Source organism: Gavialis gangeticus, unplaced genomic scaffold (assembly GCF_001723915.1).
Source record: "Gavialis gangeticus isolate Ggan-Ray unplaced genomic scaffold, GavGan_comp1, whole genome shotgun sequence".
NCBI lineage: Eukaryota > Metazoa > Chordata > Crocodylia > Gavialidae > Gavialis > Gavialis gangeticus.
This window is the reverse complement of record NW_017728993.1, coordinates 34,342,497-34,355,053: the sequence shown is the minus strand read 5'-3', so window position 1 is coordinate 34,355,053 and position 12,557 is coordinate 34,342,497. Positions and strand designations below refer to the sequence as shown.

General features: G+C 36.8%; 1 protein-coding gene across 3 annotated transcripts in view; it reads left to right on the top strand.

Moving 5' to 3' along the window:
• Positions 1–11,544, top strand: part of TTLL7 (tubulin tyrosine ligase like 7) — a 98,869-nt gene extending 87,325 nt beyond the window's left edge. For 2 of the 3 annotated variants that reach the window (XM_019501514.1, XM_019501513.1), the window contains 3 exons: positions 1,659–1,819; positions 6,601–6,774; positions 10,701–11,544. In XM_019501514.1, the coding sequence (XP_019357059.1) occupies positions 1,659–1,819; positions 6,601–6,774; positions 10,701–10,821 (456 nt within the window). In that variant the 3' untranslated portion in view covers positions 10,822–11,544. Of the gene's footprint in view, positions 1–1,658; positions 1,820–6,600; positions 6,775–7,129; positions 7,248–10,700 lie in introns of all 3 variants that reach the window. The other variant, XR_002094682.1, reaches the window with a different exon arrangement.
• The last annotated feature ends 1,013 nt before the right edge of the window (positions 11,545–12,557 follow it).

The following is a 12,557-nucleotide window of genomic DNA, read 5'->3' as shown; positions in this document are numbered from 1 at the left end:
ATGGGGGGGGGGTCAGGTGAGATCCACGAGGAGATTGGGGGATTAGTGGAGCAGATAGTGTCCTCAGGAGGATTTCAGGGGTCTGGGAGGGTTTGACAGGTCAGGGGGGAGAGCATGTGGGTCTGCAGGGGCAGGTTTGAGGGAGTGCAGGATCTGTCTTTCCCATTCTTCAGACCCAGGGGCTATTTTTAGCCCCCTGAGTCCCACTCCCCTCCCCCCCCAGTGAACTTACCCCCATCCCTCCTGCCCCTCCCAACATCAGGAATTCATTCCTCAGCTCCCAGCATTGGGAAACTCTGATAAAACTGGCACAGTGAGGGAGCAGCTTGCAGGCTGGGGGTTTTGGTGGGTTGGAGTAGGGATGGGGGGGCTGGCTGGTCCATTGGAGGGTTTTATCTGGAGGTGGGGTGAGTGGCTGGAAGGGCCAAAAAATAGCCTGGTGCTAGAGGGGTGGATAGGAAAAGCACAGCTCGGGCTGAGGCCAGCAGCTGGGCTTTCCCAGCCCTGGGGCTGTGCTGGGAATTGTACAAAAGTTTGGGACAGTTAGAATAGTTTGAAAATGGTCAACCTAATCTAAGTTAGATTACCTCAGAGGTAGGGGTAACTTAGATCGAGTCGGTCATTTTTAGACCTATCTAGCATTCCTGAAACTTCTATACAGTTTGCACTTAGATCAACTGAATTAGGGATCTAAACGTAAGGTCTGCACCTGGGTGGACTAAGTTAAATTGGGTGGCCAATTTTAACATGCTATAACTTCCCTCTCCCCCCTCCCCAATGTATGCATCCTTTATGGATATATGAAAAGATGCAAGTTAGTCTACCCACAACTCCCACTGAATTCTAAGGGAGTTACACAAGTGTGTCTTAGAGTAGACCTGGACATCATTCCTAATTAGTGAGTACATATGTTAGAGTCGACTGGGGTATGTATACATTATAGAAAGGCAGATTTAAACATCTGGCTAAAACTCATAGTAGAGAGAGAAAAAGACAGGATTTACATGCTGTGCAAAAATTTCCAGGTTTCATCTTTTCCTTATTCCCTTCTCCAGAAACTGCATTCATATTGGAAGTATTGAGTAATGAGGCCTTATTTCAAGTTTCCTTGTACTAATTCAGGCATAAAAACAGACTCAAATAAAGGCAGGATATTAAGGTCTGATTTTGGGTAGTGCTATGCACCTGTAATACACTTTGAAGTCCATGTAGATTGTGTGAGCTCAGCCACTCAGGATTAGTCAGTCCTCTATAGAGCAGGTGCTATTCAAGCTAGGGGAAACCACTTCGGCAGCATTCACTATTTCTTAAGATAAGGCTCCTTATCTCTCTTTGTGTACCTGTTTCGTTTTCTCTTTTTACTTGTTTTGCTATTATTTTAACTGGCTAGTTATTGGGGGAAGTGAAAAAATGACATCATGTAATAATGAAAATTTTTGGTTGGTTTTCTTGCAAAATGGCTTTGATGGAAAATGCATGCCACAACATATGCAGAAATGAAATGTAGCAGCTTGTTGAAATTTACAAGTGATAATGCTGTGCGATTATCTCTCTACATTTTCTTTCTGTTCAGTGAATTAAGAGATGTTGGGTCTGAGGTTTTGTTAAATATGCTAGATTTTAAAGTATGTTGATTTGCTTAAAATATTCTTTTCTAGGTTTTGGACATAGTCAGGACAAGCGTTCGCACTGTTCTACAACGTGTCTGGAGGGTTTCGGACATTGAAAGTTTACATTTATACTGTATTTTTAACCGTGTGTTCAGTCGTTTGCTCTGGAGCCATGGCCAAGGCCTATGGAACTGTTTCTGTAATTCAGGGTAGGCCTAAATATATTTATTGTTCTAATTTTTTTTAATAACTTTATAAGTACACACAGGGTTGGTAAAAATGTAATGCTTCCTTTCAAGAAATTATTATGTTGTTTAGAACTGGTTTTAAAACAATCTAAGGTATGTGCAATTTGAAACGTAATAACACAGGTTAAGCATTTCAGTAATGGGTATGAACAGTTTGGATCCTATAATCATATGCAGGCAGCTAAGCAAGCAATCTGATTTTCAGAAGTGCTGAACTGCAGTGGTTAAGTGAGAGCTTCTCAATACTCAGCACTTTTGAAATCAAACCACTCCTTTGGGTGCCCAGATTATGGCCTTCACATTAGGCGCCTACTGAAAAAATTATGATTTGATCTATCTAGGTTTGGCCTTATTTATTTGATCCCTAGCGTAAAAGAGGGATAATTCAGTCAAGGGCTTGGCTGACATTACACTGCAAATGCACAGATGTATGGGTTACGACCAATAAAACAGAATTTCTGAATGGCATTTTGTTTGCTCTTCACGTATACTTGAAATAATGGTGAAAATATAAGTGAAAAGTAAAAAGTTGTGATGCAGACATGTAATGAAATATTTATTTTGGTTGGAAAGAAAGTCTGTTTATTGGAAAATAATGTGCCATTTTAAAAAAATCTAATTACTCTGTTCTGAAACCTTACCTTGTTGTAGGAGGAACTTTTGTGTATATATCAAAAAATAAAATGCCAAAGACCTTTTTTCCTCTCATAAAATAAAAGTGTAAATGTATGAATATATATCATATATAGAGTGCACTTAAGTTTCTCTATAATTATATGCAGTGAATGATTAATAGGAAGTTTTTTGATTAGCTTGCATAAGAGGATTCAGAAGAGATTTATTAAAAATGAACTTCAGCAAATATACATAGTATGAAGGATTTCATATGTACAAAAGGAATTAATATGTATTTTACATACAGTCATTTTTAGAGAATTAATGTAGTGCACTTATTTATGTTAAGAACGCTAGGAACAGATGTTGCATTTGTCCTGGGACATATTGTGCTTCTGTTTTTGTGCTGGAATGGAAAAGTTCCATGATTTTTGTGTATACACATCACCCTTCCAATTGGCTGAAGGTGCTACCACTTTTCTGCTATTGATTTGGTGATGCGATCCCAAAGCAACCATTCAGATGCACTTTGATGTCCTAGGACCATCTGTTGGCACATCTTAGTCCCATGGCACTTTTTAGGGAATGTCCTAGGACAATAAAACAATGGGCATGGACATCTGAGTGATTTCACTTTGTCCCAAAATACAGTGGCTTCTTCCAGAGCAAATGCAATGTCTGTAGCCTAAGAAACCTTGTCTATATGTCCAACACAGTGCAGAAAAAGAAAGAAGAAAAAAATATACTAAGACCAATAAACTCAGCATATTGTGAGTCTGTCCCAAAATATGGTCTGTTTATTTTATTTTAGGATTATTTCTCTAATTGACTAAGGTTTGGGGTTTTTTCCCCTATCATCTTATAAATGATATGAAGCTACTGGAAATATCCAGAGATTGATTTCTTTGTTACACCAAAATCACCTCCAAAGGGATGCTTCTTAGTGTCAGTCATGTCTAGAAAACAACACCCATTAGGATTATATTAGCACTCTCCCACACCAGTGAATGTTTCAGAGTACAGTTAGCAAATGGCTGTATGTTACCAGCCTTAATTATGTCCTCCTTTTAGCTCCCTATGGAAGTATGAACTCTCTTCATCCCCAATACATTTCTGGAGTTGTGATTTCAGGTTCACTTAATTTCTTGTGTTGTGTAATATTAATATTTTAGTTAAATTGCTTTAAACAAGGTGGTGGGTTTGGATCTCTTGCTTTTAACATAATTTTTGTGGAAATCTTTCATTTCAGATTTTTTCTTTTCACCAACAAAAGTTTCTTGTTTAAAAAAAATTGATCGTCTTTACTTTTGAATGAGTTCAGGATCACAGTTCTTAAGCTAGCTGAATATTTCAGTCAAGAGCAGGATCTTTAATATAGGAATAGATTCTTTCATCTAGAACAAGATCTTCATCTGTGAAATTCAGCTGCCTCAGGAGCTGAACTAAATTTCAGATTCTGTTCCTTCTAAAATAAGTTGTTTTGTGACAGATCCTGTCTAAAAAGATGTACAAAACCTCTATGCTGTATGGCTGTTAAAATTGCCCTACATGTAATGTACATACTTAAGGCTATCATTAGTACTTACCTTCTCACCAGACAAACTGTTACAGGGGTGGACATTTATTTGGGCTGGAGGGCCACTTAAGGAGTTTTGATGAGCTGTTGTGGGCCATGGGGCGGTGGGAGGGAGGAATGCGGGGTGGTGGTCAACCGGCATGGTGGCGGGTGCTGGCCTAGCTCTGGCATGGTGGGGGCAATTGATTCTATCTGGGGACACTGGATGGAGTGGGTGGAAGGGTGGGGTCTTCAAGGCAGTCCATTCCCTGCATGGCCCTGTGCTGTCACTGTCCTGCAGTCCTGCCCCTGCCTGTCTGTCTTGTTTCTGGATGCTTCTGCTCTTGGCATATTCATGAATAAAATCTCTGTGTTATAATCCTGACATAGCTTTTTAACTAATTATACATTTGTACTAATAGACAGTAAAAAATATAAAGATGAAACAGAAGAGTGATAAGCCTACTTTGATTAAATATATATATATTTAACTACAGATAAGGTACAATATTGAATGCTGCAGCATGACATGTCCTTCATTGTCTTACTGGAACTTCTGAAGTAATAACAAAGTGGCTATTGATTTCTCCTTCACACAAGGGAATAAAAGTATCAGGATGTTGAGGAAAAATGAAAATACTACATTTCCTAAGAAAAGAGCCCCCCGTTCCTACTTGAATGTAATGTGTGTGAATTGGATCTACATAGCAAGGAAAAGAGACTTACACACATACATACCACCCTAAATAAAACTCAGCCTAGGTAGGTAGGTAGGAGAAATCAATAGCCACTTTATCACTTAAGAAGTTCCATATATATGTACAGGCAGTCCTCTATTTACAGTGTTTTGAGTTACAACATTTTGCACTTACAACATTTATAAATTGACACCCTGTTTCAACTTTATAACATCAGTTTTGACTTTACAATGCTTGATCCAACGCCACGCCACGCCAGTGAACAAGTTGGCTGCGTCCCCCATCTCCCTGGAGAACATCTGTCCAAACTTCCTTGGACACTTTCTTTAAGAAAGCAGACAAGACAAGACTTCAGAAAACCCTGCAGCCAAGACTCCTGAGAAGACTCCAACCAAGAGCCCTTCAAAAAGTCCAGCAAAGTCACCTCAAAGAAGTCATTCCAAATCAATATGATAGCTATTTACAATATAAATACATTAATGTATCTATATTACTCACCTATAATTGATTGAGTACAAAATTCTGGGTTATTTTGCTGTGAAAATAAAGTATTGGGCCTTGGTTCAGGAACCAATCCCGCATTTATAATATTGTTTCCTATGGGAAAATTGCTTCTGAGTTACAACGTTTTGACTTAAAACACGGTTTCCAAGAACCAATTGTCATAAGTCCGAGGACTGCCTGTATGTGTGTGTATGTGTGCACCCATATATATAATCTCTTGGATTTCTTGTTAATGTTGAGAATCTTATTATGTTACATTGAGGCTCATAAGATATCACCATGGCCCTAAATCGTATTTAAACTGAGTCCACATATTCCACTCCATTGAAAAAATCGCATGCAAGTGGGGGAAATGGTCCAAAAACTCAGCACATGAAATCAGGCATTTCTCAAAGGATTTTGAAGCCTTATTTATGTAACCTAAGGAGTAATCTCCATATCTCGTGGATCTGCAAGTAATGGAGTACCCAGAACCCACCTTTGCAGATCTTTCAAATCTTCTTGTCCAGGGTAATGTTTTATGAATCCTATTTTATGCTCTTTCTTGTGCTGCTAGAGAAGAGAACATTTTCCATTAGAACATATGCTTCATGCTGGTGAATGTGCTGTACCTTAAAATCAATTAGTTATACACAGACATATCTTAGATTCTACTTGTCTGATTTCCAGTTCATGCACCGATGTCACAGTTCTCGAATCTTCTATTTTGGGGATAGTCTTGACCATACTAATGCCCAAGTAGAGCTATGTGTCTTGGCTGGGCTGAGAACCTGCTTTCTCAATATTGTTTGAAAACAGGTGACAAAATTAAAAGTGAAAAGCTTTTGTTTACCTTCCTATTAAAAATCAGAAACCAAGCATAGCATTTTGAAAATTTATATTCACTTGCTATATGTAGCTTTTGCTATGTTCTTCATACTTAATATCATGGTCTTCTGAAATGTGTATATATAGCATCATTTATTAATTTCTTTGACATCACATTAGAGAGTATTCTCATAGTAGCTTGTTAAAAATAAATCAGTATTTTGTGTATTTTGTGTTGTAAAATACCATTTAAAATTATCTGGCAGTAAATCTTTATGTGCTGAACCTAAACAATGGCCCTATAAAAGCTTTAGGGGACATAATGAATGAAAAATGGCTTGTGCGCATTTTCAGATATGAAGATTAACTTCTTAATTTGTATTTTATATTCCCACCATCTGTCTGTATTTGGGTTAAATAACATATGCCTTTTCCTGTAAACAGGCAAGGTCATGCTTTTTTCTCTTGCTCCTCCATTACTAAACATGATGTACAGCAATAAAGCTCTTAGATTGCCATTTGTGACAGAAAGCATGAAGTCATGTCTGTTTCTATGCCAACAGGAGCTCTTGGGAAACCATATTCAGTAGAAGCACGGAGGTGGTGACTCCTGAGCAACTCCAGTGTTGTCAGCGAATAGTGCAGCTTTGTAAACACTGCCTGCTAGTGGTATACAAGTATTCAACAGATTCAAGAGGATCTATGACTGGATTTAGCCCCAATTGGGATGATACCAGGTATATGCTTCTGTATTTATCTCCCAAACTTTCAGTTATGTGAAAAATAGTGGACCTTATGATTAGCTTTTTGCACTACACAGCGACACTCCCTTCTGCGCCTAGGGAAAAGCAACAGAACTCGTTCATGATTTGTGCAGCACAGAGGACAAGTGTATCATAGTTCCTATCGTTATAACCTTGGTAGTGGGGTTATGAAATCAAATAATTCTTTTTCCTGATTTAAGGAGGGTCTTACTATGCAGAATTATTTCAAACTATCTCAATAAAATCTTATTTGGTTAATGCCCCAAATAGCCAGGGTAAGAAGGGCACTCAGTCCTTAACTGAAACTTTCCTTTCTTTCCATTCTCAGATATCTCAAAGTCACTGATTCCTGATTTGTGTTCTTAGAGGTCCCTAATATATATTATGCTTCTTGCTTCACAATCATTATGAGATCCCACAGGAGCCTAGCTCCAGCCTGTGGTCAGGTAAGTGCCATCTGATTTACTGTATTGCACAGTTTTGCAAAGTTGACTTCTAAAAACTGCAGATGTAAAAGGTTATATTTATTATTATATCTCAAAGAGTGTATTTATATTTAAAACCTTGCAAAACAGCACCATATAGTAAAAAAAAAAAACCAAAAACTATTTTGGCACTTACCAATTCCCCATAGACTGGTTTTATTCTTCAGCTGAGTAGCACCGTGGTTATAATACCATCAGTACGTCTTACTGAAACGTCCCTATAATAGGAGCCAATGGTCTGTGACTTAATGGTCCTAAACTGAAGAATGAAGGGTGAGTTTCAAGTTAGCTGGGCACTGAAAGGTCCTTTTACCCTGGCAATATGAAGGTTTGGTTTATTTATGTAAGAAAAGATTTAATGGGTCTTTGCAAAGACAGTGTTTGTTCCTTAAAGCATTAATGTATTAATAACCTGTAAAGATACACCCTTTATATTTCTTATTAGACTAGTTTACCATGTAATCACTTGAACGAGCTCTTAAAATAGTTCTTTGATATCTGCTGTTGTCATGTGAATGTTGAGGGGCTTTGACATAATTTAATACAAGCTTGAAACAAGTTGCTTGATCACAGCAAAGGTAGAGGTAATTTAGCTACAAAACAAACTATATGCAATATTAACTTATACATGACCTCTGTCAGTAGAATGCTAAATTCATATGAATTGGGAAAGACAGAAAAGTTGAGCTTGAAGGTATTCTCACTTCCACTGTCAATAGTAAAGAACTCTTTTTTTCCCCATCAGAATCAAACACAAGCAGTGAAACAAATCAAGTCACTTGAAAATACTGAAGCAGGCACCCGTGTCTTGCCAAAGAAATTGAAAACAATGATGTAGGGATAATTTTTCCAGCTCCAGTTTTTTGTGTGTCTGAAGTCCAAAGACAGTTTATTACTCAAGTTCAAACATGAGCAAATTTTGAGTCCTCAATTCTAGATAACTTTGTCAGCCACAACAAAGACACTGATTTAGGTCTTTATGAGTGTAGTTGTCATGAAAACTGTGATTGATTAAAAGCCACAACAATCTGCATTTATCTTCACAAATGTTACATTTATAGTACAACTGGTTTAATTCTTTAGCTAACCCTTACATTCTGGTTTTATAGAAAGGGCTTCTTATTTTCTGTATGAGAAAAACTCGTATTTAAGGTGGGTTTGCCTGTATTGATCCAGCCTATCCTAAAATAGACAAGTTAACTAAGAAATTATTTTCTTTAAAATGGTATAATTGCTATGTAATTTCACCTTGTGCCTGGATCCATATTTTTAAGATATCCAGAAAACTGTATAAAAGCATTTCCCTTTTTTTTTTATTATTGTGATGATAGAGCAAAATCCTGTAAAGTACAGCATCTGGTCAGGGTATAGTTTAAAGCTGTCTTTGACATACAGCATGCACATACTTTCATAATTTTGTAAAGTTTCATTTGTATAGCTCTGGTGAGCTTTCTGAATCAGGAAACTATTTTTAGTTTACCATTTGATGTAATTTTGGCACATTTGTCAAATAGCTGCATCTCTATTTAAAATTAATTATTTGTACAGGGAGTGAGAGAAGTTTGATGAAAGTAATACCATGATCTCTCATTTTTGGCAGCTCACACAAGTGCAAGTCCAAGAACTATTTTTACTTTTCTTGGTGGGAAAAATACAATAATTCATTGACATTTGTTGCATAAAAAAAGCTCAGGCACTTTAAAATGAAATTAGAAATGTTGTAGGAAGGAAAAAAATAATCATATTTTTTTCCTCCTAATCGGGAGACCTAAATCTCTTAAAACAACCTTAAAAAGGACAAAAGCCGCTCATCTTTGAAGCATTATATATTCACCTCTCCCACAAATGAAGAAACATGGCAAGGGCTGCCAAATAATCAGGGATCAGTTGCACTGAATACCCCATCAGAATTTATCCAGCTTTTTGCTCTTTGTCAAGAATCACTGAGCCTAATTCTGAGAGAGAGTATCTTCAGGTCAGCAACTATCAAGATGTGCTCATCATTGCACAATATCAGGCTTTTCAAATGCTGCAAAATGCTGCCCTTGAAATAATAGCTTTGCTCAGGGCCTAAACTAAACAAACATTTACAGTTATTAGATATCTCATGTTTCTCATTTAAGAATCCTGATCTGCTTCTATCCACATGGTTTAGTAGGATCAATCTTTGTTTTTTCAGTGTCTTCATTTGTCATTAATCAGTAATTATCTGGAAAAATGAAACAATTTTTAAGCACTAAACTACATGATGTGTGGTATGTGTAATCTATTATAGCACTGCATGTAGCTCATTATGGACTTTTGATTTAATCTGAACGTTGTTTTGCACACTTTTATTGTGGTCATCTAATGACTCCTGCAACTAATTTTGGGAACTGTTAATAGGATACAAGCTTAAGAATGAATATTAGACAACTTGTGATTAATTTATTTGTAGTATTTTATGAAGTACAGGTTAGAAATTATTACAGGTCACATTTTTTTAATGGAGTCATGAATTACTGGTGAAGCAGTAGGTTGCAGAAGTCCTACGTGTCTGCATTACTTGGATAGTAGGGGTAGCATGACCACTTTTTAAAATGGTTGGAAAACAGTCCAGTGATTAGAAAAAGAAACTAAGGACCTGTTTACACGCCTCCAACACTGCTAGGGAATAAATATGACTATGAAAATGTGTCCTGTCCACTTGCTCCCACTCCTCATGTTCAAAATGATGAAAAAATGCAATGTGACTGCTGTTAAAGTAGTTTTGGGCATGTGCCTTAAAAAAGTCTAGGACTGAGAACCTGATAGTGGTTGTGTGTGCATACCAGCCAGTGATCACATTCCATTTTTTCAGGCTATAGTACGTGCAGATTGGGCATGCTGCATGTCCCTGCGATGCTCCCTAGTATGGTTAGAGGCAGTGCAAATGTGTCCTGGGGCTAAAGATTCCTCTGTTTTTACCTTGGCCCTGCTATTGACATCCTCTATGAGTTTTTACAGGTCAGTTAAACACTTTCTACTTCATTTTATATATATATTTAAACTGGGTAAAGAAATACTATTATAAGTGTGATCTTCGGGTGAAAGGTTAATAATAACTTTTGATGATAGTTTGCTTGTGAGGTGTGCTTTTTGTATGAGGTCTGTTGATTGCCAGAATGTTACCATGTTTAGTATTATGAGAAATCAATGGCCAGATATTTGATTGACTCATAGTATGCTCTTGTTTTGCCTAGGTTGTGTATTGATCTTAAAATAATTTCCTTTATCATCTGAGGTAAAGGCCTGCTGCACAGTACTCTGTTTAAGCAGTACATAAAGTCTCAAATACCAAGGTTATTATGCATGGCATATGAATAACTAACTCCTTTGCCCTTGAGCCTTACATTGCCAGTTAAATTCTTCTATTATTTTTTGTAATCATTCTAGGTATTTACTGCCAGGACCTTCACAGTTCATCATGAAAGTGCCATCCTCCAACTTTAGCTGCAGTTCATCTGGAATGCCTCGCTCTAACATTCTGTTTACACCCAGATATAACCACTTGTGAAATGAAGAAAAAGTTGCCATGCTTTTACTGGCATTCCATTCTTTTTGCCCATATAAATTTGTGATGGTGCTAAACATAAGCACTCATATATTTACTATAGTATATAAGACAACAGTTAGCTGAAAACCTACTGTTAAAGCTTAACCTTTCTGGAAATGTAATAAACCTTATTAAGTTGTTTACACAAATATGTGAATGTCTAGATCTTGCTAGGTTTATAAGTAACTCCTTCCTACTAGAAATGTTATTTTTGCTGCAGAATATATAAAATGAAATTGATCTTGGAGATCCTATTACAGCATTAGATTATTTTATAGGTATAGTATCTTTGGACTTGAAATATTATTTATTGTAAAGACTACTGTTTATTCTCTCATAGACACATTGATCCTTTATCAAGATAGACTATAAAAAGCCTGCTGTAGAACAGTAAAACAGATGAAGCCAGTAAATATAAATAGTCTGATAATTTCTGGAGTACGTTTTAAAAAACTGTAAAAAAGTGGTTCAAGTATGCAAATATCTTTTTATTTCCCTATAAAATTCACTATTTCAGCAATGATGATGCTTTGCAGGAAGGACATGGTAAAGTATCTTTTAGCTTAAGTGAAGACAATCCAGCGTGCACACATTTAAAAATATCAATTGTGGCATATAGCATCTAGTTGGATCCTTATAATAAATCAGAGAGCAATGGTGGTTATCAGATACTCCCTCATGCTATGTGTGTCTTGTGTCTTTCAGTTTCATTTGAGACCAAGCAATCATCTCCAACTCAAAAAAGAGCCGTGCATATATCTGCTATGCAAGTGATAAAGCAGATATGTTTTCAGAAGCACTGCAGTGCCATCTAAACCTTCCAAGTATTTTGGTTTCCTTTTATTTTTTTGAGAGTTCCACTATATATTGTAGAGCATGTCCTCTAACAGACAGTACTTTCTAGGCATATTGAAACTGTAAGAAAATAGCTGGAGATGTCATAAATTAGATTTCTGTTGTTTAGAGTCAGCTTTTCAGGCCTACCTGTATGAAGCAATAAGAGCCTGATGTAGTTATAAGTGAGATCCTGAAAGTACAATTGATCAGAGTTTCTTGATATCCATGTTTGTCCCATTTTGTAACACCTTATTTTGGCCCTATCTATATATAGATAGATATAGTCAGGTAGCATATACCATATATGTGGTAGATAATGAATTAACCCAGTTCATATTCATTAACCACCAGATCAGTTCCTGTTACCAGCCAAATGTCTTTTCACTTGTTGATGAACATGACCATATATATATTTTCCCCTAGTTCTCAATATTTTATTTTTAATAAAAAGGTGGAGTCCATCCCTCAGATGTCAGAGGGTACAGGCCTTTCTCTGAGAGAATTTTTTAAAACTTTGTGCATTGCCTGCCAAATAGGGAATTTTGGTATCTCTGCTTTTGTCTGCCTAAGCTATATAGCTGCAAGATGACTATTCCCTAGATATGTTTGAAAAAATGTATTGTGCTTTTAAAGTTTGACTGCAGTGTTGATCACATGTAGACAGTTTTGCTAGTCTGGCAGAATCCTTTCCCCTCCCATTTTAATACTGGTTTAGTCATACAACATGATCTCACCAGTTCACTTGATGTATCTCCTTGTACTATACAATGATGACTGCTGATAAGTCAAATTACATATGATTACCTGTAAGACCTAATAAAATCCTTCCCTTCTGGAAGTGCAGTGGTCTCTGCAATATA